At 49.9% G+C, this 22,990-nt stretch overlaps 1 protein-coding gene and 1 long non-coding RNA gene across 3 annotated transcripts in view; one reads left to right on the top strand and one right to left on the bottom strand.

Moving 5' to 3' along the window:
- Window positions 1-197: 197 nt before the first annotated feature.
- On the bottom strand, window positions 198-15,541 carry LOC144158909 (uncharacterized). Of its 2 annotated transcripts, XM_077690097.1 has the most exons (3): window positions 15,483-15,541; window positions 7,344-7,548; window positions 198-1,687 (listed from the first exon to the last, which is right to left on the bottom strand). In XM_077690097.1, the coding sequence occupies exon 3, from the start codon at window positions 1,640-1,642 to the stop codon at window positions 434-436; it is 1,209 nt and encodes a 402-aa protein (XP_077546223.1). In that variant the 5' UTR covers window positions 1,643-1,687; window positions 7,344-7,548; window positions 15,483-15,541; the 3' UTR covers window positions 198-433. The 2 variants fall into 2 exon arrangements, with proteins under 2 accessions (XP_077546223.1, XP_077546222.1); XM_077690096.1 differs by lacking the exon at window positions 15,483-15,541 and having other exon boundaries at window positions 7,344-7,557.
- A 319-nt stretch (window positions 15,542-15,860) lies between these two features.
- The window catches only part of LOC144158912 (uncharacterized), a 19,057-nt gene continuing 11,927 nt past the window's right edge, over window positions 15,861-22,990 (top strand). The window contains exons 1-2 of the long non-coding RNA XR_013320200.1: window positions 15,861-16,142; window positions 16,236-16,271. This is a non-coding gene — a long non-coding RNA (uncharacterized LOC144158912). The remainder of the gene's footprint in view (window positions 16,143-16,235; window positions 16,272-22,990) is intronic.

Here is a 22,990-nt window from a genome sequence, read left to right on the forward strand (position 1 = left end):
CGTTCGCGGCAGGGACCTCTGATTTTGCCCTGCACATACTCAACGCGCACTTTCGCATTCATGGCACGTACACAAGTGAACCGTGGCAGTCACGCACTCGACATAATGGAAACATACGTATTCAGGCCCTTGAAGCAATTTATTTCACAGGGCGTCCCCAAAGAGGCAAATTTCTCATCCACCAAAACGTTCATATGGAAAACAACGCGCTGCCTTTGCCCGAATTTTGACGGTTTCTTAAAACGCACTTCCGAACGCAGTTCTCGAAATATTTTTGGCTGCGTTGCGGCTCGCTCACGCGGATCTTACCACTGATTTTTTTTTTCTCTTCGAACGAAGAAGCACCGCCACACGCACGACGTCCCGCGATAAAAAAAAAAAAGCTTTCCTGATAGCCGCCCGGGTGACTGCTGCGAGGATACGTTCGGTGCTTCTAAGGATCAATCCAGTCGCGGCTTCGCTGGCCACGGGGGCTTCTGCGGCCAGCAGGCGGCGGGCTGTCCGCGTTATCCGTGGCCACGATGATGGCCGCCACAGGGACAATGATGGACGTCGCACTGGCCTGCCGAGACGACTGACGAGAGGACGGCCGAGACCGCTGTCCCGTCGTGGGACCCGCCGGAGGCAGTTGACCGCGCGAGCGCGATCGCTGCTGCTGCATCAGCACCGGGCCCGCATGCCCAACGTTCATGGCCATGGCGACGCAGGAAGACTCGGCTACAATGGGCTCCTGGCGGAGCGGGGAACATTGACGTGGCACTGCCTGGACTCTCTGCAGGGCTGGACGGCCCCCTTGCGGGGCGTCGTCCGCGATCTCGCAGTAGGAACCTTCGAAGTGGTGCGAGCCGCTGCTCTCGTCGTAGTACGCGTCCACCTGAGTCACACTCCTGCGCATAGGCTGCTGCCGCTGGTCCTCACGTTCCCGCCCGTAGAACTGCTGCTGGTCATGACCCTGCAGCTGCTGCTGAGCCTCTGGGTCGCACTGCTCGTAGTAGTATTCGTCGTGGACAGACCGAGACTCGTGGTGCAATGGGGGCGGAGAACCGGTGCGACCGCCCCGAGCGGAGATGACTGGCCCACCCCGGCCTCGTCCACGGCCCCGACCGCGCGGACTTCCGAAGCCCGTGTTGGAGAGCCGATGCTCGAACATTTCGACCTCGACGTAGGTGCGCTGCTCTTGGTCGTCCTCGTACTCGTCGTTGTAATATCGCTCGGCATACACGGGACCGTCGTCGGCGATTGCCTTCAGCATCGACTCGGACGGAGGAGGTATCTTCTGAAGACCCTTCTTCCCTTTATCAGAAGGCTTCATGGGACCCTTCTTGGCTGGTGCCCCCTCGCTGCCTTCAGACTTCTCGGACTTCTCAGATTTTTTGGATTTTTCAGACTTATCGGATTTTTCGGTCTTGTCTTCGGCTAGGGACACGCCACTGGGAGATCCCTTTTCGATTTCTAGGGCGGGCTTCGCCCCCTTAGGAGACTTGCCCTTCCCGTCTTCATCCTTGCCGGGCTTCCCACCCTTGTCCTTTCCACCTTTGCCGCCTTTGCCTTCATCCTTTTTTCCTTTCTTAGAATCTTCCTTGCCTCCGCCTTTCTTGTCGCCCTTTTTTCCTTTCTTGTCGTCGTCTTCCAACTCCGGCATCTTTGTGGCTTCGCTTCGTTGCGGCCTCGATCAGAAGCTCCACGCCTGAAAAGTGAAAGATGCAAGAATTAAAAGCAAAAGACGTCACTCAGTAAAGAAGCTCTAAGGCGGAGCTGTGAATTCACTAGCTTATAGAAAAAGGCCCAGATGACGCGTGCAAAGCCGTTTTTCGAAACGCAATGCGCCTCTTAGCGATATCACTGATCGGGACGATAAAAACGAACGACACCCCATGGTTTGATAGTCGGCGCAACAGAAGGCTTCCCGTAGCAGATCATGTAGAATACTTTTGGCTGGCGGAAAATTCTTAAGGTATGGGGCCACTTTTAAAAAGGTGTATTCCTTGCACATCCCGACAAACGTCGTACGCAACCCTTGTAAATTATATGATGGCCGGCTGTGGCAGGGGTAGGCAAGCTTTCGAGGTGGAGGGCGGAGTTGCGCAAAGCCGGCACGGCAAGGGTCGGAAAGCAGATTGGGGCAAGGGGGGGGGGGGGGGGTGAGAAGGAGAGTAGAGCTTTTTTACTTGAAAGGAATGAAAGGAAGGTAGCCGTTATCTGGCTAAGTGTGCACATTGGGGTCGAGGCCAACTGGAAGCGATCTTGATTTGTTGCTGTCTAACCTCATTTGAGGATAAAATCGCCATGTAAGCCTTCGTGTAGATAGGTAATGACAAGGGGAGGGAGGTTCTGGCGTGCCGGGGGCCGCGTAATACTTCCCCCCGGGTCACATGCGGCCTGCGGGTCGCAGATAGCCGACACCGCGGCTATGGAGTTACGACTCTCAGAGATACTGCTACAAAACACCCTAAAGGAGTGGTTTACAAAAAAAAAAAAAAAAAAAAAGAACCGTGTATGTGCCGCATTGCTGCCAATGTCGTCGAAAGACGATAGTCTTCTGGCACCGCTGCCTCGTAACTGTCTTCTTTTTATACCCCGCATACCTCGTACGTTGTTACCCTTCTGGATCGTTCTTGATAAGCTCGACGGAGGTTTGCTGGAATTCAAATTTCGCGCGTTCTCGCAACTGCCGCACCATCTGTAGGGAACCTTTGGTACTGTGGGGCATGCCGCTTGTTCAACGTGCTAGAGGCTCTCACGCGAGCCTTTTTATATTTTGTGGTGAAAACATTGTTTTGGACGCATTTTATTGTTTTCTATCGCAGTAAGAAATAAACGCTGCAAGTAAGAGCTGTGTATTGACGATTTTTATCAGATATGCCTCATGTTTTCTTTCTGCTGAACCGTTCAGACAAATATGGATCATGTTTCTGTATTTAGTGTATTGAAAATTCCTTGCCTATATAAGCTTCTTGTTTTAAGAATTCATTCTAAGTGTTGAGAGGACGGCTGAATCGCACCAGGTATACGTTCACATCAAAATTTTCGCTCAGGACAGACTATAGTCTAAGAATTGGCAGAAGCTTTGCAGCGCCAACTACGGAGTATCATGCAGTTACGCAAGGACATTCCTTGTTAGGAAGCCCTGTCACTACACCACTGCGGTGACACGCTACTTACTCTCTGGGTATGAGCAATTTGGTACGCTTCCGAGTAGCGCCGTATTTGTGATGGCCAATCCTGTTTTCTCGTGATTTTGGTTGCACCTCGTATGCCCCAACCTGTACTACGGGCGGCCGTGTATTTAAAGGAACACTGAAGTGATTCGTAAACATAGCGGGATTACTAGCGCAAATCGTAGTCCGCAGTCCATAGGCCACTTTTAGACCACTCTGAGTGCATCCGTTTACACGAATTTATTTAGTAGAAAAATCAATTCGAAAATGCTATCCTCTCTGCATCCTCGCCCATTTTCTGTGGCGTTTTCGTGTGACGTCAGAAGCAGATGAATTGGCTTGACTGCGCTACTGTACGGCTCGCCGACCTTCCGACACAGTCAGTCGGCCCAGCGCTTAGTCCGACGGCCGCCGCCGAGTCGTAGCCATTCTTTCGTTCAGTTATAGCCTCCTGAGGCTATGGCTCAGTTGATACTAAGCCACGACACGTTTGTGAATGGAAGAATGCGCCTTTCTTTAGTTTGTACACTGTATCAAGCTCCAAGTCCAGGTCGCTCCACGCAAGCGCTGCACAAGCGCACATGCGACACTTCGCTGACTGGCACGCTAGTAGGAAAATCTAAGGCCACTTGAAGGCGGGAGAAGAGTTAGCAAAGTCAATATAGGTACTCAGGAAGTAACATTTTTTACCGTACAGCGTAAAACTAGGGAGCAGGAAGCACGTTTCTGCGCTGGGTGCACAAGCACAGCGGTCAGCAGCACGACCACACATCTGCGAACACTTTTCCGTCTAAGAAATTCAATTGCTAGACGTGAGATATTGTAGAAATTTCGGGGACGGTTACTGCACGAGCGCTATACAACAGTCACCTAAGCTGCTTGAAATGCTAAAACTAAATAGAAGTTTAAACTGGTCACACTTTATATACCTTATTTTTTCAGCTTCCGCAGCGCTGGCCTGTGCCCGAGTGGTCTGGAGCGCTAGGCTTATTATTTTGCAGGTCGCAAGTTCGAATCCCCGAGGTTACATTATTTGTTGTTTTTGTAAGTTGATTTTCTTCGTTTTCGGCCGATGTTTTCTGTACTGAGCTCACCTTTTCTGGGCCGTAACGTTCGCTCCTCCACGAGCGAGTTGGCAGAACGCGCGCAGACTGACACTGACGCGCTTGCGAGTTCTCGTTGGCGTGCTACTGCCATAAGCACCGACTGCTTGCGGGCAGTGGGCACAGGCCAGAATCAGCAGACCCTTGGCCTGGTGCGAAGGCGCTTTTTACGATACAGGCATTAGTCAGGCAAGCTTCGAATATGGGGGAAAAGCGTATGGCATTTGAGCGTTTGCGATGACGCGGAGGGCGTTCATCTACTGCGTAGGCCTCGGCTAGTGATTGCTACGATTCCCAGCCGTCCTGGGAGGCTTATCTCACGCATTTTACAGCCGATAACATGGCAGAAGCGCGCTATGATGATTACTGAGATATCTAGAATGCCCATCAGAAAACGTCGGATGTCAAGCATGTTTTACAGAACCGAAACCGAAACTTGTTTGAATGGTAATCATGGACATCGTCCAATCACGGCTGCATCTCCTCCCGTCGTCACAGCCTTTATTTGGTGCGGCCGCCGCAGACCGCGCATGGTAGTTTTTCTTTCGCGCTTTATAAAACAATTACCGACTTATCAACCGGATAAACGATGAAAACTGTGTTAATGTGAGCCAGTCTACGCAGTGCAAGCAAAAATTGGAGCTTCACAAATTCACTTCAGTGTCCATTTAAATCAAATCCGTTTTGTAGTCTTTACAAATCGGTCCTGTCTATTCTTCGGTTACATATCACAGTAGCAAGGGGGACCTTTCATTTGCCCTATACAAGACATTTGGGGTGCTGTGTTTGAATGTGCTAACGCCCAAGTTGTGACAAAAATGCTATAATCATTTCACTCTCTTCTGAGAGGCTTAACCAGAAAAATGCTTTTGAATCTAAGCCACGTTTTCCAGCGAATTACCGGGCGTCCGCCTTATTTTCCTTTAATAAATACCTCCATGCCAATACACACGCGTAGGATTTTTTCTCTCACTTTAACCTTGCTGCGACCGGAACTATGCTATAACTAAATTGCACAGCCGACTTGGCGCTCTCTAGGAGTGTCCTGGATAATGTAGGTGTTTTGCCGACGTTGCCTCCAATTGCAGCTTTTATTTTTTTATTATTTAAACAAGTACCCCATTTTGAAACAACGGCTCCCTTTTCAAAAATTTAAAGCCGTTCCACTCAACGTGAAAGCTGTCGAAAGTGCAGAGCAGTGATTCGCCATAATGGGCTGTACCGCCGTTACCTAGAGTTCCTGTATATAGCTCCCGCAGGGAGCTAGGAGTTGCGCGATCGCCCACCATCTTATTAATGCATAATATTTACCATTGAGCAGTACGCACTCAGAACCGGTGAAATGTCGGGGTCTATGGAATGCATGAAAACAAATGCGCAAAATAAGGAAACACGCGAATATGAAGCTGTAGGCTGCAGCCGATATTACCAGATCTTCACACCACCACACAAAGTTGGACAACCGATGAAGTCACCATCTAACCTGGATTTAACGGGGCCAACGAAAGGGGTGAATTACTGCATCAAGTCCAGAACAGTTAAATCGAGGAAGGATTGAGTACAAAACATGAAAATATAGACCACAGCACACAAACAGCGCCATTTCTTTCCGTGGAAGTGAAATTGTCGCCTGGCTGTACTAGCAAGACAGGCCCCATGATATGATTGAAAATGTGTCTTTCCAAATATTTCACCAGCGAGCCATGATTTTATCTACGCTATCCATATTTTTATTTTTCGTGTTCTGGTTTATTTTACCGTATTCTCATTTCATTTGTCTATGACTGTACATGTTTTGAATTTTGCCCAGTTGGCATCCAAGTTGGGTGTGGATTTTACAATGCATCCGGTGCGACCAGACAATTTGGGCACCTATTTCTGGCCATGGGGCAGATACCTATATAGTACACCGAAAAGTTAGTGAAATTTAATTGTTATAATAGAAGACTTATTGGCATAACGCTTGAAAACAAAACAAGAAAGAATTTACATCAAACCTTATACAATAAAGCAACATGAGCGCAGTGAGGGAACTGCTATCAGTGTAGTTGCCCGTTTTCGGTCATCAAGAGAACAACTTCAGTGGAATTAATTAAACGGGACACACTAAGTAAACGGGACACGGTGCTACGAGCAACTCGTTATCAAAGCAATTACCGTTAACTCTGTGAGCCACTCTTCATCTGGCCTACACCTAAAGTCACCTAAATTAACCAACTTGCACCCCAAAAACACAACCCTTATGAAACTAAATTTCGTTTAATCTAGTTTTTCGTCGAGTTGCAACGTTCAGACTTCCGAGAATATAGCTTCACTGCTGCGCACACGGTTACTGCGGCGCGACTCCAGTAAACGTAATTAAATACTGTCTGCTTCGAGCAGCGCTAGAAAATTGCGACGCGGCTTCGCTTCGCACCAACGTTTCCGCATCACGCGTCCGACGAAAGAAATTGCGCCCCATTCTCAACCGCCATAAGACACTCCCCATGACGGAGAAACACCTGAAAGTGCATTGGACTGACAAAAATTGGTTACAAAACTCACGCTGTGAGCGGTACTAACACGGCACTCGCATAAATGTGGGCGAGTAACTACGGGAAGGTGGGGAAGGTGCGGCGGCCGGTGTGCGTGTCACTACGAACACGACTAAGTACCAAAGTGTACTTACTATGCTAAAGATAGAGCGGTATAGAAAACCAACCTAAAATCGCGCGTTTTAATCCCGCCTAATTCACGCGTCCAGCGACAGTTCCACCCAGTCCTTCTGAGCCCTACTCCTCAAGCAAGGTTGATGTAAAGGCGGTGGGTGGTGGGGTTGGGGGGGGGGGGGGGGTGGTTAGTGCTGAGAACGGCGTTGACGCGTAAAAAGACAAACCGAAAATTAAAAACAAGTGCGCAGGCTTAGGTTTAGAAAGTGCGGTTTGCGGACTTAAAGTACCGACATTCCCGCACGGAACAACAACCGAAAACATCGCGAGTGGTTAGATCGAACTCGGCTTGCCTCGGCGGCGCGTCTGCGCGAGCCAAGAATCACCACGCTAAGCGTTGCGGCAACGTCGCGGCTGACGCCGGGCGCGCTTACCGGCGTCGTCGGCGGGCGGGCGGCGCACGTCCCCAGCGGCTAGGGGCGGGACGGCGAGGGCCCGAGCGCTGCGCCTGGGAAGCGGGAGGCTGGTGACCGTGGCCCCTCCGCGCGCAGGCCGGCGGTGTTCTGCGCTCGGGCCGCCTGCCTCCTCCTCGTCGTCGAACTCCTCGGCACTGGCCACGCGTGCCGCGTGCTTCGGGTACTGAAAAAAGTGGAATGCGGGAAATGTGCACGATGTTTGGTATTATGTCAAGGATTTACCTATTAAAATAGCTGGAATTCCTGGGGCAAAACAGCAGTAATTCGTAGTGTCGCCCACCGAGACGAATATATACCGACTTTCAACTTCACGTACGCAGGCCATGGGGCAAAGTCTGTTGGCAGGTCTTTCACCAGTATTACACAAATTAAAAGGCTGTTGCAACATAACCTAACCTAACTATACCTCAAACTAACCTAACCTAAACGCAACCTAAAATTTTCCCAAACCTAACTCAATGTCACCATCATCGTCAACAGCCTCCCCAGATCCGCTGCAGGACAAAGGGCTCTCCAATCGACTTTTAACCGCTCCTGTCTTGCACTGCTCGAGTCCCTCCACTGCCTACGAATTTCGTCATGAAAGCGAAGCTGTTGTACGGCAATACGCCCTGCAGTAAAGCCAAATTTGTACGGACGACGATGATGAATGATCGTTGGTGGGGTAAAAAAAAAAAAAAAAACGCTTCCCGTAGCCGGGATCGAATCTGGGTCCCTCGCGTTACAAAGCTGGCGTCTATCCGATTGATCCATTTCGACATTTTTTTTTGTTTTTTTTTTTCAAACACAATTTTTATTTACAAGAATATACATATATACATAATGCACTGGCACGCTAGATGCGGTGACCAACGCTGGTACGCGTACATACTGTCGTCACAGGAACTCCAACCACCTTTAGGCATGCCTTCACTTGAGCCGCAGAGTAAGCAACGCAGTGGGACTGCGGTGACAACAAAGAACAACCAAGCAGGAAAATATGACATCCTGAGGCACTGTAATATCAGAGTACATGAACTGAGAATCGTGTGAAGGTAACATGTTCCCATATGAGTGTAAACTCTGGGCAAGGATGTACAACGCCTGTTCAGAGGGGAGAAGCGTCTCTACAACGTACTAGTGGGGCAACATCACAGCCGTTTCCGGCGATGCATCTCTTTTTCTTTAAAGCGATGCAGTGCTTGGCATCCTTTTTTCAGTGCGTTGCGGAGCTCCGTGTCAGAATCTGATGCCCCCAACACGCTCACTGTCTATTCGGCCTTTGCCGTGAAGGGCCGCCAGGTAGGCCTGGGGTTCCTGGCGCACTCCACTGCATCCACTCGAGCCCTCCACAGCGAGTGGAGCCCCAGGACGAGCACGCAGTCCCGGAGCGCCTTGTTCTCTGTAAGCGCACTCAGGTGCCGGAGGCCTGACCATGACAGGTCCCATTGCTTGGTGTACGCGGTCTGAAGCTCGTCCCAGAAGATGGCCGCGGCGTTACAATCTGTGAGCACGTTTTCTGCCGTTTCCCGTTTTCCTCAGAGGAGACAACCCGCGCCGCCATGGAGAAAGAAACCTTTACACTCCAGACGTGCCTTTGCGGGCAGCATCCCCATGTGGAGGTGGAAGAAAAAGTCCTTTGAGGCGGTGGGCACAGGGAGTCGTCTTACTCGTTTCAAGACATCGTTAGGTATTGGGGGTTTTCGGTAGAGAGGGGGCGGCAGGACCTTCTCCACGAGGTCCCAGTACAGTTTTCTAGGTTTTGTTCTGAGCAGATAATACCAAGAGAAATGCTGCTCGAGCAGGGCTAAGGCTAGGGAGATTTCTTTGTAGAACCTCGTTCCGCGCGTGTCAAAGCAGAGAGATGCTGTCGTGGCAAACCACGGGGCCAAATGTCTGGTGCCCAGGCACTGCGTGGCTGCCACTAGGAACGGATCGCGTAGACCCAGAAAGTACAAGAATCGTTGGATAGTGAGTTTGAGCTCCGCGTTGACGAGCCCAAACCCGCCCTTTTCTAGGCTCCAGAAGAGGTTTGAGCGGCGCATGGGTTCGAATGTGGAATGCCAGAGAAATACCGCCCAGGACCGGTGCAGCCTATTCAAGGTGTCTGCGTCGATGGAAGTTATGCGGGCCCCGTACAGCACTGCGGGGTATGCAATCGCATTGCACACACGAGCCCTCGTGAACAGAGCGATGTTTCTATTTCTCCATGGTTGCAGCTTTCTTTCCGCAGCTGACAGCTTGGGTTTCCACCGATTTTTGACTGCGGCGCTTTGGTTGAGGTTGACGCCCAAGTAATTGGACATCTTCTCTTCCCAGGCCATTCCAAATAGGCAACTTGGTTTGGAGGCCCAATCACCCGACCAGGCTCCCCTCGACTTAAGTAGGTTTAGCTCTGCTCCCGAAAAGCGGCAAAACTGGTTTGCCAGTTTAATTACCTCGCCCACTTGTGATCCACGAGTGCAAATGAAGGCCACGTCGTCCGCATAGGCGAGAACACGGAGCTCCCCGTCTCCCATCTTCAGGCCATTGATGACCTCGGATGCAAGGGCCATACGGCAAAGTGGCTCAAGACAGAGGGAGAATAGGATGGGTGAAATGGGGCAGCCCTGGCGCACCGACCTGCGGATGTCTATGGGCGTTCCCACAGACCTATTTGTTACTACGCAGGTAGAGATGTCCTCGTAGCAAGTTTTGATCCAATCGATCATTGTGTCACCGATTCCGCAGTGTTGGAGGTGATCCAGTAGAACATTGGGGTCCACCTGATCAAAAGCTTTCCTCAGGTCCAGTTGAACAACGGCCAAAGGTAGCAGACCTGATTCAGCCGCCTCGACGGCTATCCTCATGCGATGTAGGTTGGAATTGATGGACCGCCCTTTGAAACCGCACGTCTGGTGAGGACCAACTACAGCGCTCAGTGCACTCTCCAGCCGTCCGGCGAGAACTCGGGCCAGGATCTTGTAGTCTGTTGAGAGGAGGCTGATCGGACGGTAATCGGCGACGTCGGGGATAGAATCGGTGGGTACTTTTTTGGGGATTAAGGCCAGGTGGCTTGTCCGCATGGAGGATGGCAGGAGCTTCTGTTTTCTTATTTTTTCGTAGAGCATGGCTAGGATGGGGCTCAGTTCCTTTCTAAAGGCCATATAGAACTCTGAGATGATACCATCCAGTCCAGGAGATTTGTGCCGCGGTAGGCTCTTGATAGTACGCTCTATTTCCGCTTCTGTTATGGGGGTGTTGATCAACTCTTTGGTTTCTTCAGGTATTTTGGGAATTTGATTTAGCACTTCAGCTGGGATTGCATCTAGGACTGACCGTCGAGAGAATAGTTCTGCATAATAGTCAGCGAAAGCTCTGGCGACTTCCTCATTGCTTCTTGCCATGCCTGCAGGATGTTTGACCTCCGTGATAGTTTTCCGTGCCGAGTTCTCCCTTTCGAAGGCTGCAAAAAGCTTCGATGGCCTTGCCTCGAACTCTGTCTACATGGTCGAAGCGAACGCCAAGCAGCAGGTACTCATTCGCACCGTACATCCGTGGCCCAAACGTAAGGCCTATGGAGGCCGCACCAGAGAGTGGCTGTGAGTACCTCCAGAGGAGCACTTAATCGGATTGTGGGATTGGCCAACCGAGGAATCTACCACGCGAAAGCTTCGCGTTCAAACCATCGTCGTCGTTAGACGGAGCGGTGCATGTTTCGTCCCTCCATCGATTTATTGGTGTTCCCCTTTTTCTAGACCCGTCTCGTCGCAGCCCTTCCCATGGAGCCCAATCAGCCCGTGACAGCCTGTTAACTTTCCAGGAAATTACCTGTCACTACCGCCTCTCTCGCCGGCGCTACCCTCCACCTCACTGGTCGCTTTCTATCGCAGAGGAACGATACTGGCGCCTTCTCCAAGCCAATACCTTCCCTTGTCGCGCCAGACTACATGCAATTTATCCCTCAATATTTCCTTCTCCTCAATGCCCCTACTGCGGAGCCCCCGAAACAGTCTCTCATATCATTTGGCAATTCCCCACAACTCATTCCCTCTGATCTCTTCTGAAGAGCACAGGGAGGCGGCGTTACGCAGCTCAGACCCTCAAGTCCAGCAAGGACTTGCTGAACGAGCAGCTCAGATCACCGGTACCCTCCAAGCGCTGGTCACCAATCGTCGTTAGTCCAACTAGTGCTCAAATAAAGTTTCTCTCTCTCTCTCTCTCTCTCTCTCTCTCTCTCTCTCTCTCTCTCAGATCCGCCTTATTACGCTAGTGGTCCACCGCTTGTCCTGGCCTAGTCTAATGAGAGTTTTTTGTTTCGATGTTGTTACGTGGCGGCAGGACGAATGACAGGAACGATGGCTGAATGCGAAGCGATATATTTACACGATGTCGGCCATCACAGCACCCAGCAACACCACGCACAACGCGCGCAGCGGTGTCGTCTTTGTATTCTCTCCGTGACAATACTGTTTCACTGAAAGCAGCATATGATTCGGTGGAACGACGTGCAAGAAGACCCTTCCAGTTCCTGGGGCAGCGCGTGGAATGCTTTAAAATGCTTCGAATAAACGGTTAAAACGGCTTGGCTGCGCCCACCACGGAGTATTGGGTGAAAGGAGCACAAGGTCTCTTTTATTTCTTTTTTTTTTACTGCTCAGAATTGCTCCAAAGCAGCATTCTACTATATTTGCCCATAGAACTTCTATTGCAAGAGCAGTTCAGGGCTGCTTAGGAACCAGTGGGAATTGGTCTGGCCAGGCATATTAAGAGAGAATAGCCCCGGCTTCAAAAGCTTTCGCCAATACTCCAGTGGAGGGTATGTTCTGCTCTGTCTGTGCATCACTTGGCTAGGCTTCATAGTGTACGTGCATCCAGTATTCAGACGACGGGCACAGATTTCGCGAGGTCAACACTCATGTTGCTTGCGCTGTATATGTGAGGGATTAATTCATTGATTGCTTGGCAGACGCGCATGCAGCATCCCTATCAACAAGTGCTGCAACAGCGCACTATGCTGTCAATAAAGCGTTGTTCAATTATCCCTGAGGGTACGTGCAACATGGGTATAGTCTTTTTTTTAGATGCGAAGCATCTCTTGCTCAGGGCTGTGTCCCTCCCTCCTTCCCTCGTTGTCGTTGTCCGCCGTCCGCACTCTATTGCGCATGCGCGTCTCTTCAGCCCCGTCAGCGTATGGGCTGACGTCAGCGCAGTCCACTATAAAAATAAATAGTTAGGCGGCGCCCGGTTTCGATCCCACGACTCTGGCCGCAACGGGAGGTACGCGGCGCTCTTCCCACTGCGCTACAAACCGAGACGGGAGCATGTGCTACGAACGCGCCTTATGTTCTTCACTCATTCAAACTACGTCAAGAAGCTACTGATACAACGAAGGCACGCGAAGCTGAACGTCAACGTAAAGGACCAACTGAAAACTAATGGGAACTGCAGTCGACCCCATGGCTGCTTCGCATACTACTCAGGGTTCCCCTACGGGAAGATGGTAAAGCTTTCATAGGAACAACACTGCACCCCTTACACGGAGAAATCCAAGAATAGACCGGTGCTGGGGACCGAAGCACACACAAAAGGCAGGTGCCCGCAAACGGCGCGTGATAACGGGCAGGCCAAGCATGGGTAACTGCCGGGGATAACGCCATCCCAACCCGGAGCTTCCGCAGCACGACCTCCTCCCAAAGAGCGAGACACTGGAGAGGTCAGTTCCACGCGGTGGAAGTAAAGCACGCGTGGCGCGACGGAGGATTTCCTTTTCCACCGGCAGTTTTTCTATGGTGGATACTGGAAGAAGTAGGAGCGGCCGTTCGCTACAAAAAACCCCAGCAACTGTTCGGTAAATCCGGTAAACCCCGAAAGCCTGAAGTGCGTTTAATACAACGGGTACCGCACTCTATACGGGTATGCGCGACTCGTGAAACCCTTTGCTTGGATTAACAGTATATTTATAGAGGACACAGAATACGGGTTCAGACTTACTACGGGCCACTGTTACTGTTGTCCACCTTGCGCTGTGATTGATTGATTGACTGACTGACTGACTGACTGAGTGACTGACTGACTGACTGACTGACTGACTGACTGATTGATTGATTGATTGATTGATTGATTGATTGATTGATTGATTGATTGATTGATTGATTGATTGATTGATTGAGTGAGTGAGTGAGTGAGTGAGTGAGTGAGTGAGTGAGTGAGTGAGTGAGTGAGTGAGTGAGTGAGCGAGCGAGCGAGCCTATCCAGCTTCTGCAGCAAGAGCTCGCAGCAGCATACATTCCTGTCTATTGCAAAGCGTTTTCCAATTATTTACAGGGGATATGTGCAGGCGTGTGGGTACGTATCATGCTACTATTAACACACACGCCGCGGTGGTTCAGTGGCTAAGGCGTTGTGCTGCTGAGCCCAAAACGCGGGTTCTATCCCGCCCACTGTGGCTGCTTTACTGATGGAAAAAAAAAGCGAACAGGCCAGTGTGCGAGATTTCGGCGAAGCACGTTAAACAACTACCGCAGGTGGCGAAAATTAATCCGTAGCTCTCCACTACGACGCACCTCATAGCAAAGGTGCAGCCACACCACGTTAAAACTGCACAAGCAGGCTACTTTTAACAACAGCGTGTCCCTCTGCGTGTCCCTATGCTTTGCTCATCTTTTTGTTCATTTTCCGTAGTTGCCACTAAAGATCGTCAGTCTGCATAGATAACGCCATAGTGCCACAACTAAAACTTCCTAGCCAATTTTGTGTCCCGTAATAAAATGTACTGAACGTTCATAGGCAAGCTTTCCATTGCCAATCCCCCTAAGTGGGCATGCGAATATGAAAGGGGAAGAGGGTCCGTGTGAGTTTGGGTCGGGGTAGTAGGCTTAATAAACACTTATTGGCATGAACTGTAGAGTAGGGGCGTGTGTCCAACGTCGTTCGTCCAGGAGGCCGCGTTCCCGCGCTGCTTCCTGTGCTCTGTTCACGAGGACTTGCTGATGCCTCGGCGAGGGCTGCCTCCGTCTGCCCCACGTCAGAACACAAGCACGTATGCTTTGATGAGTATTTTAGAGAGACCGACTTAGTACTCTCGAGTGGCTTCGCGGAGGAACACATCCGTCAGGGCCGTTAAGTTGGTAGGACCGCAAAATCGAGAACTTTCTGTACAGCGTCGATGTCTATACTGAATCATAGCTTAGGAACTTAGAAACATTTCCTATTTATTAGAATCCTAAAATAATTCTTAGGCTCCGTAAAATCGCCTATTTGTGTTTTCTGTGTACTTTTTCTTGTGCATTTGTTTGTTTCGTTCACCAAAAAACAGTCAAAAAGTACACTTTTCACAGAACTGCTGTTATGAGGTTGAAGGAGAAATTTATAAGCTATAATTTCATGCATAGCAATGCTGAATGTGTCCAGTATCTCAAAACAAAAAAAAAATTCTGGAAGCAGTCAAGGCCGGCCTTTTTCCGTGGCCGCGGAAGAGTTAAGAAGTTCCCTTAATTCGTCTTCCCCACACAGCCAAGAATGACAAATCGAATTGGCCAACTTTTCAAATTCAGCCAATGGCGAAGTTCAAGTTATGATTTGACTGAAAAAAAAATGACTGGGAGTAGGGACAACGCGCAAGGCGTGAATGGTGTATGGCATTTCGCAATGCCCATGCGGAGATTTTGTTTTTCACTGAAATCGAATGCTCTAGAACGTCATTTGCCGTATTCGCACACTGGGCCACCCCGATTGGTGATTCTGCAGCAGTGTGGTGAAGAAACACTAAGGCGACTTTTTAGAGCGTAAGATAAGTATGGCAGCATTGTCTCTCCAGGGGTAACAGTCAGACTACTATGAGCTGTTAAATGAAGCGGCAACTGTTTTTTTTCCCCCTTTTTCCCCACCTAACTTCCCGGTCGAGCGGTGTTTCCAATTAATCATATAGCTGTGTAAATAGCGTGTTTAGGTTTCTGAGTTGCAACCGACTGATTTACGCCTAAACGATGCTTGCCGACACGCAGGTGTAGTATTGTTGCCTACCTGTGGGTATATCTTGTTGATTACATATACGTGATCAATTAAACGAGATATTATTATCTTACAGATATTTTGCAGTTAGTTTCTTTCAGCCTTTTACAGGAAATGTTTGCTTACCTCGGAAACTAAATCATGACGTGTTAGCGTCTCAGCGCACCGATGTATTTGTAATGAACGACAGCAGTTTGAAAGGGACAGTAGTAATCCATCACTTCGATTCTTTTGTTTTTGACACATCAAAACAATAGGCACGGTTGAGCCTTAGAAGAAAGAGATTGCGCAAGACTGCTGGCTAGCCTATTCAAGATTCCCGCTGGACTAAAATAAACCCGCAAGTGAGCCACACGGGCTTTGAAAGAGATACAACAACAAAAAAGTTTGAATGTTGCATAGGTTGAAGCCTGTCAGTTGAGGTGATAGATTTGCACTGTTTTGGGCGCACAAAGGCGTTTCCGTTTTTATAGTCTCCGCCATATGTGAACCCTGTGTTGGCTTCTTACTTATATTAAGGATTTGTTCCAAGATACGTCAGGGTGAAGGCAGTGACCGCCATCATACCAGATACTTGCTATCACTGTGTATTAGCCTGATTTGAATTTCTACGTTTTCAGTATATAAAAGACTGACTTGGCATAAATTATCTCCGTGTGGCAACAATGCAATTCTGGATATTTCAGTGTGTGTTCGCTACCTGTGGCCTTTCAACTCTTCTCGGAATTGAAGCGGGCGATTCTAAAGGTTCACCAAAATCGCCGCCAAGAGAAAGCGAAGTATCCCGTAAGTGGTTTTACAACTAAAAAAAATGTTTAAATTGCACTAAGGCTCTGAGATATCAAACCCACCACTAAAACTGATTGTTCATGCGAACAGAACAAGACGCCAACGATGCGTGGATGCCAGTGAATGGTAAGCTTACTCTGCTCCATTTTTGCGCTTTTTTCATTAAATACACTTAAGCCGGGAGATATTAAACCTAATACTAAAACATAATCTTTATAGTTAAAAAAAATCATTGGATATGTGGCAGGCAAAAGTCTGATATTGTAAATTTGCTCTATCTTTTTTTTAGCACTAAAATTCTAAAATACACTTGATCCCCGAAGCATCAAAACTATTACTGAAATACGTTGTTTTTGTAATTACCGCTGCCACAATGGCATCTTCGAACCGTATTGAAGCGAAGCGTTACTGAGTTTTTTTAGTGCACTCGATGCATTGGTGCTGCTACACAGCAAGTTTATATCCCGATTAAGTAGTTACAGTAGCGGTGCGCACGTACGCCACAAGTGCAAAAAAAAAAAGAAATTTTGTGGTGGCAGCGTTGCAATTCTTCGCAGCCGCAGCCGTAATCAGCGGAATTATCATCCGTGCCAAGGCCATCCATTGCGGGGAGGTTGTTCGTGTCAACGTGTTCAACGCCTTGTGTGGCATTCTGTAAGCCCTTTTGCTGCGAAGGCTGGCTTCCACGATGTTTTTAAAGCACACCCTATCGAAAAAACCCTTATGATTTTTATATGGGCCCCATAAAATTCATATGGGCCCGTAAGAATTCATATAGAGACCCATATGAATTTTTATGGGCCCATATGATACGGACCCATAAGAAGTCTAACCACATATGAATTCTTATGGGCCCATATTAGATTCCCATATGGCATCTTACGGGCACATATGATACGGACCCATAAGAAGTCTAACCCCATATGAATTCTTATGGGCCCATATGAAATCTCCATATGAATTCTTACGGGCATATATTATATGGTCCCATAAGGGATCGATCTCTATACGAATTATACGGGCTTGTTTCAACCACCATTCAGGTTTATATGTGGTTCGCGAACTCATGTGGGGGCATACGGGGCACCATGCAGCTTTCTGTGGAACTTTCTGTGAGGGATATAAAGCTATACACAGACCCACGTTGTTACCACACTGTTGCAGATCGGGCCCGTAAGGTTGTAAATGTTTTAACACAAATTAAAATTCTTGTTCTACATGGGCATTAATTGTGGACTAAAAGTATACATTTATTTTTGTTCACTGTCATAATGATATTGCAAACAGCGCATTAAATATGTGCACCGTACCCAACTGATTCCCTGTCACAAACGGCCGGCCAGGCCCTCAATTTTCTCGTTCGGGCGGCCAACATGACGGCTTCCTCAGCGGAAGCGGCCATTTTTCGTCGCGCTTCTGGACCCGAGTCACCCCGTCCGCTTTTCCCGCGTTTGTTTGTTTGTTTCTTTCTCCTGCCTTTCGTTGGCGCTGCTCCGAAGAGGGCACGCGGCGGAGTCGCGGGGGCCCAGGGAGAGAGGGAAACAAAGGTGCCGGACAAGGGGGACAAAGGTGCGGCACCGCCGCGGGCGATCGGGCGAAGTTTATCGGGGTGCGAGCGGCTCGGCGGGGGCTAGGGGCAGTCGGGCTGGAGATTTTTCAAGGTGCTAGACGCTGGGAAGGGTCCGGCGGTGGCGCGGCTGTCCGTCGTTAGGCCCACGGCGGGACGACCAGCGTCTAATCTACGGGAAGGAGTTCGCCTCGTCGTCGTGGGTATCAGGCCGACCAGACCTCGCACACCGGATCCCCGAAAAACGTAAGCGGCTTCCCGGCGAAGCCGACTCGACTTCACCGTGACTTTCCGTCCTTGGACTCGCGGTAACCCATAGACACGCTTAGCGTTAACACGTATGCCTCCTCCTGGTTTTTCCTGTGTCGCGCCCAGCTTTTGATCAGACCTAGCTGCTAGGTTTTTTTTCTTTTTTGTTGTTGTTGTTGTGTTGCATAGTGTTAGGATGTAAGCCCCTGTGTCTCTGTATTACCCCATGGTGTAATGTTTTTTGTTTGGTTGTCAACGGTCTAGTTAACGCCGTGCGTTAGCCGACCGGCGCGCACGTGCGGACATTGTAGTGTCCGCTTAGCGCCTGTAGTAATTCCTAAGCGACCACAGCTGCACGCCGTTGGTAGTGAGTGTCTTTGCTGGGATACTTGTTTTTGCTAAGTGCATATTAACCAGTTTTCACCTCATTGCAATTAAGCTTACCAAATTAATGTGAACATGGTACACTTTCAGGTGCATTCGACCACTTCATAGGTCAAGTGGACACCGACGTGCCGGCAAAAACCCGACGCTTGAAGATGAACTGGTTTATTGCAGAGATGCGTAAAGACTTGAAATGAAAGCGCATCTCTGCAATAAATTTGTTCATCATTCAGCTCTGCATGTGTGTTTTTGTACACAAATGTGGCAATAAATGCCTTACAAAGCAGAAACCCCACTGTCTCCTTGCAAAGAGAAGCCGGAAAACGCGGCTAGGACATTCACCACAGCAAATATTTGTGTTCACACGTGTAAACAAGTGAAACAAAAGTTATTTGAGCTTTTTATATGGGGATGTAAAATATACGGGTCTGTGACACCATATGAAATCCCTATATGAAAGAAGCCCTATATGTTTCCCCCCATATCACCATATACCCATATCCAATAATGCCATATATATGGGCCCCATAAGATCCCATATATGGTGTTTTTTGGTAGGGCAGCCTTACTACTTTCGTCCAGCGATTTCGTGGAGGAGGCGCAAGGTGACCTTTTGACCGGAGGCACACCCTCGGCGACACACCCCTCGAAGCGCATCGCGTGATTCGTCGGGCCCGCTATTGGCGCCTGCGGGCGCCGACAGCGGTCGCCACCGTCGCTGCGGCCGAGGCAGCCAACCACCCCCGCAGCCTCCCATGCGGCGCTGGGTCGTTTCGGGCAACGTGACTCGTCTCACGCCCGGGGAAGAGGAACGGTGCGTTCGCCGTTATTGAACGACGCGTTCGCCCGGCCTCCTTCTGTGAGCGTTGCACGGAACCGAACGGCTTTGAGACGTGGTCGGCAACACAGCTAAATCGAAGGTGAACCAAGCGAAACCAAGACTCAATCAGACTAAGCCAAGCTTTTGCTTTGCATATCCAAGGTTAGCGGAGCTAAGCCGCAGTCATTTTTTCTTCATATTCGCACGAAACTGCAAGGGGAACAACCGAAAACTGCTGTACTCGATACCGCCATGGCGACGCCAATTTTGTTTTCATGTTGAGAGTGCAGAAATGCAATTTTTAAGTATGCATACTTAACTATATAAAACTTATCGCACGCCTATGTGAGGTAAGATATATGATACAATTTGTGGCGTTATTTGAAGTTGCCACCTTCTATAGCGTTACTAAGCGGAGACGAGACTATCACTGCTTCCTGCTGATTGCGCTTGAAGTTAATTTCAATCACGCTCGGGACAATAGGATTCAGTTCGGGTGGCATCGGGCTTGATTGCGAATGAAACGTGTCGTGTAGCTGCACCAAATTCCGGTTGAGCTTGATCCCAATTTATTCAATCGTGATTTAACGCGTGTGACAGGTGTATAACAGAGCAAAAAAGGGCGATTATCTTTCTTCAAGATTTTTTTATATACGCATCTATAGAATATACGCAAAGTTACTGAATTTCTTCAGGGTGAATATATGTATTCCCCGTTGTCTGCCCCGCAGTCGAAGGCTCGCAGTCGAAGCTGATCCCATCATCCCCACTCGGATCGGTAGCAGTGCCCAAAACGATACCTCCCCGGACGTGACGCTCTCGCACCGAGTCAAAGAACTGAAATGGCACTGCACTCCTCACACTTTGGGCAGTGGCCATTTTATTATTCAGTCCACTCTCCAACTCGATACATCACTCGCCCCACGGTTACGGCAGACCCACATCACCCACTGGACAGCATTCAGGGAGACCTGTCAGGGGCAGGAGCCACCCGACGATGACATGTCGGTCCAGAGTTGGCTTAGTCGCCTTATAGATATTAAGAAAACTCATGACGTCCCTTTGGACCCAGACATTCCATCAGAAACAGTCGACACGCGTTTGCAACATCTATGGGAGGGTTACACAAGCCTCAAAACGCGATGGCGCCGACAAAAACACAATCGCCCTCTACGACTAAAACTAGCCCGCCTAAATAAAACGATTGAGACTAACACAGCCGAATTCGCCCGAGCTCAGTGGGGGCAATTTTGCGACAGCATGAGAGGTAACCTCGGCATGCGTCGTACATGGGCTATTTTAAGGAACATGCTCGACCCAACCCACTCTAAGACGACTAGCGGAAATCGTATAACTACAATCGCACACAAATTTGACGGAACTAACGAGCAACTTCTATCAAGACTTCGGGACCTATACCAAGCACAGGGGACTCAGGAGCCCCTCCCTGTTTACGGGGGCTCTGAAAACTCAGACATGGACCGCGCAATCACGGTTTCGGAGGTTCGGGCCGCATAATCAAAATTCACCCGGGCTCGGCACCTGGGGAAGACGGTGTTACCAACAAGCTCCTTCGCAACCTGGATGATCAATCCATCGAGATCTTAACGCGCTATTACAATCATCACTGGGAAGCCGGTACCATCCCCCTCGAATGGAAGCACGCAAAGGTCTCGCTCATTCCTAAACCCGGCAAGCCTCTCGACCTCACGCATCTCCGGCCCATCTCCCTCACCTCTTGTGTAGGAAAAGTCCTTGAACATGTCATTCACGCACGCTTGGTACAGCATCTCACCCACACAGGACAATTCCCCCACACCATGTTCGTCTTTCGGGCCGGACTCTCCACTCAGGACGTTCACCTCCAACTAAAGCACGACATTATAACTCCCCAGTCTCGTGTAGACTCTGCAGCGATACTCGCCCTCGATTTGCGAAAGGCTTTCGACCGAGTCTCCCACAAAGCCATTCTGCAAAACCTGACAGCCCTAGCCCCAGGGGCTCGTGCTTACAATTACATTCGCGATTCCCTTACCGATCGCACTGCAGTCCTTCAGATCAACGACCTACGCTCTGACATCATACACCTACCCTCAATAGATACCCCGCAGGGCGCTGTCCTGTCACCACTGTTATTCAATATAGTGATGATTAATCTCCCCCAGTACTTGAATAACATACCATCCCTTCATCACAGTCTTTATGCCGACGACATCGCCTTGTGGACGACCGGGGGCAGTGATGGGCACATTGAGGATACCCTTCAACAGGGAGCAGATGTCGTCGCTGCCTACGCTCGTGGCATTGGACTTGAATGCTCACCGGAGAAAACGCAGCTACTAATCCTTCCTGCTAAACGTACCAGCAGAGACACTTCTCCTCCGGACATTACAATCCGAGTTCACGAACAACCCATTCCCCAGGTGCAATGCCAGAAGATCTTAGCCCTATACATACAGAGCAACCGTGCTAACACCACGTTCATAGCACACCTCATTTCTCAGGTGAATCAAACTATCAATCTCAAACGTCGTATAGCTACCCGAAATCAGGGGCTCAAAGAGGCAGAGCGCCTTCGGCTGATACAGGCTTTCATTATCAGTCGCATCACTCACTCTCTTCCCTACTTGCTCCCTTCGCCCACCGAATTAGCTAAAATTAATTGTCTAGTTAGAAAAATTTATAAAACAGCGCGGCAGGTACCTCTGAGCACATCCACTGCCCGCCTTGAATCACTTGGGGTCGAAGAGTTGATTGAGGCGCATCTCTTGAGTCAGCTCTCACAGCCACGCTTTCAGGCAGAATGCTTCTCCGATGGCTGCGCCTTGACAGCCTATTCCTTATCGACGTGCCCATTCCCCTTCCCAGCCACATTCATGAGCTAATAACCGTGAGACCCAATACTGCGCAATATGCACCCGACGTTTCATCGAGCGCGCAGGGAGCACAGGGCGAGGACGCTAACCAAGCGGTACCCAATCACCCCCTCCACCGTCTACGTCGACGCTGCGAGATACAGGAGCCGTGAAGCTTATGCGGTAGCGCTTATTAATGGCCCTGACGCCCCTTCGCTTGCTTCGCTTACTCTGTACACTAACTCCCCGGCGACCGCGGAAGAGGCGGCAGTAGCCCTAGCCTTCACCCTCAGGCCGCCCCCCTCCATCGTAATCTCCGATTCCAAAACGGCCGTTCAAAAGTTCGCCAAAGAAATGATCTCGCCTTTGGCCCTCAAAATCCTTCTTCAAAATTCTCCCACCACCCCAGTCGAGCTGGTATGGACTCCAGCCCACATGGGTGTGGGGGGCAACGAGGCAGCATACAGGGCCGCTCGAGAGCTCACCGTCCGAGCTGGTCCTGGCCTTGAGCCCTTCCACGGAGCCCTATCAGCCCACGACAGACTTGTTACATTCAACGACATAACCTCGCATTACCGCCTCTCCCGCCGCCAACTACCCCCAGCCGCTCAGACCTTCTCCAACGAAGAGGAACGCCTATGGCGACTCACCCAGACACACGCACTCCCCTGCCGATATCGGCTTCACCTAATCTACCCTTCTTTGTACCCGACCCCTTTGTGTCCCGACTCCGGGTCCCTCGATACCCAAGACCACTGCATGTGGCAGTTCCCCCAAAACCCATTCCCCCCTTTCACAGACGGAGAGCACTGGACGAAGGCGTTGTGCAGCTCGGACCGTGAGGTCCAGGCTAAGGTCATTCAGCGAGCTGCAATGGTCACCGGCCGGTTACCACCGCCGGTCACCCGCCACCCAGACTAGCCCCATGGGGCTCAAATAAAGTTTCTCTCTCTCTCTCTCTCAAGACAAG

This window comes from Haemaphysalis longicornis, unplaced genomic scaffold (genome assembly GCF_048455015.1).
Source record: "Haemaphysalis longicornis isolate Haplotype H1 unplaced genomic scaffold, Haemaphysalis longicornis Haplotype H1 scaffold_10, whole genome shotgun sequence".
In the NCBI taxonomy this organism is placed as follows: Eukaryota; Metazoa; Arthropoda; class Arachnida; order Ixodida; family Ixodidae; genus Haemaphysalis; species Haemaphysalis longicornis.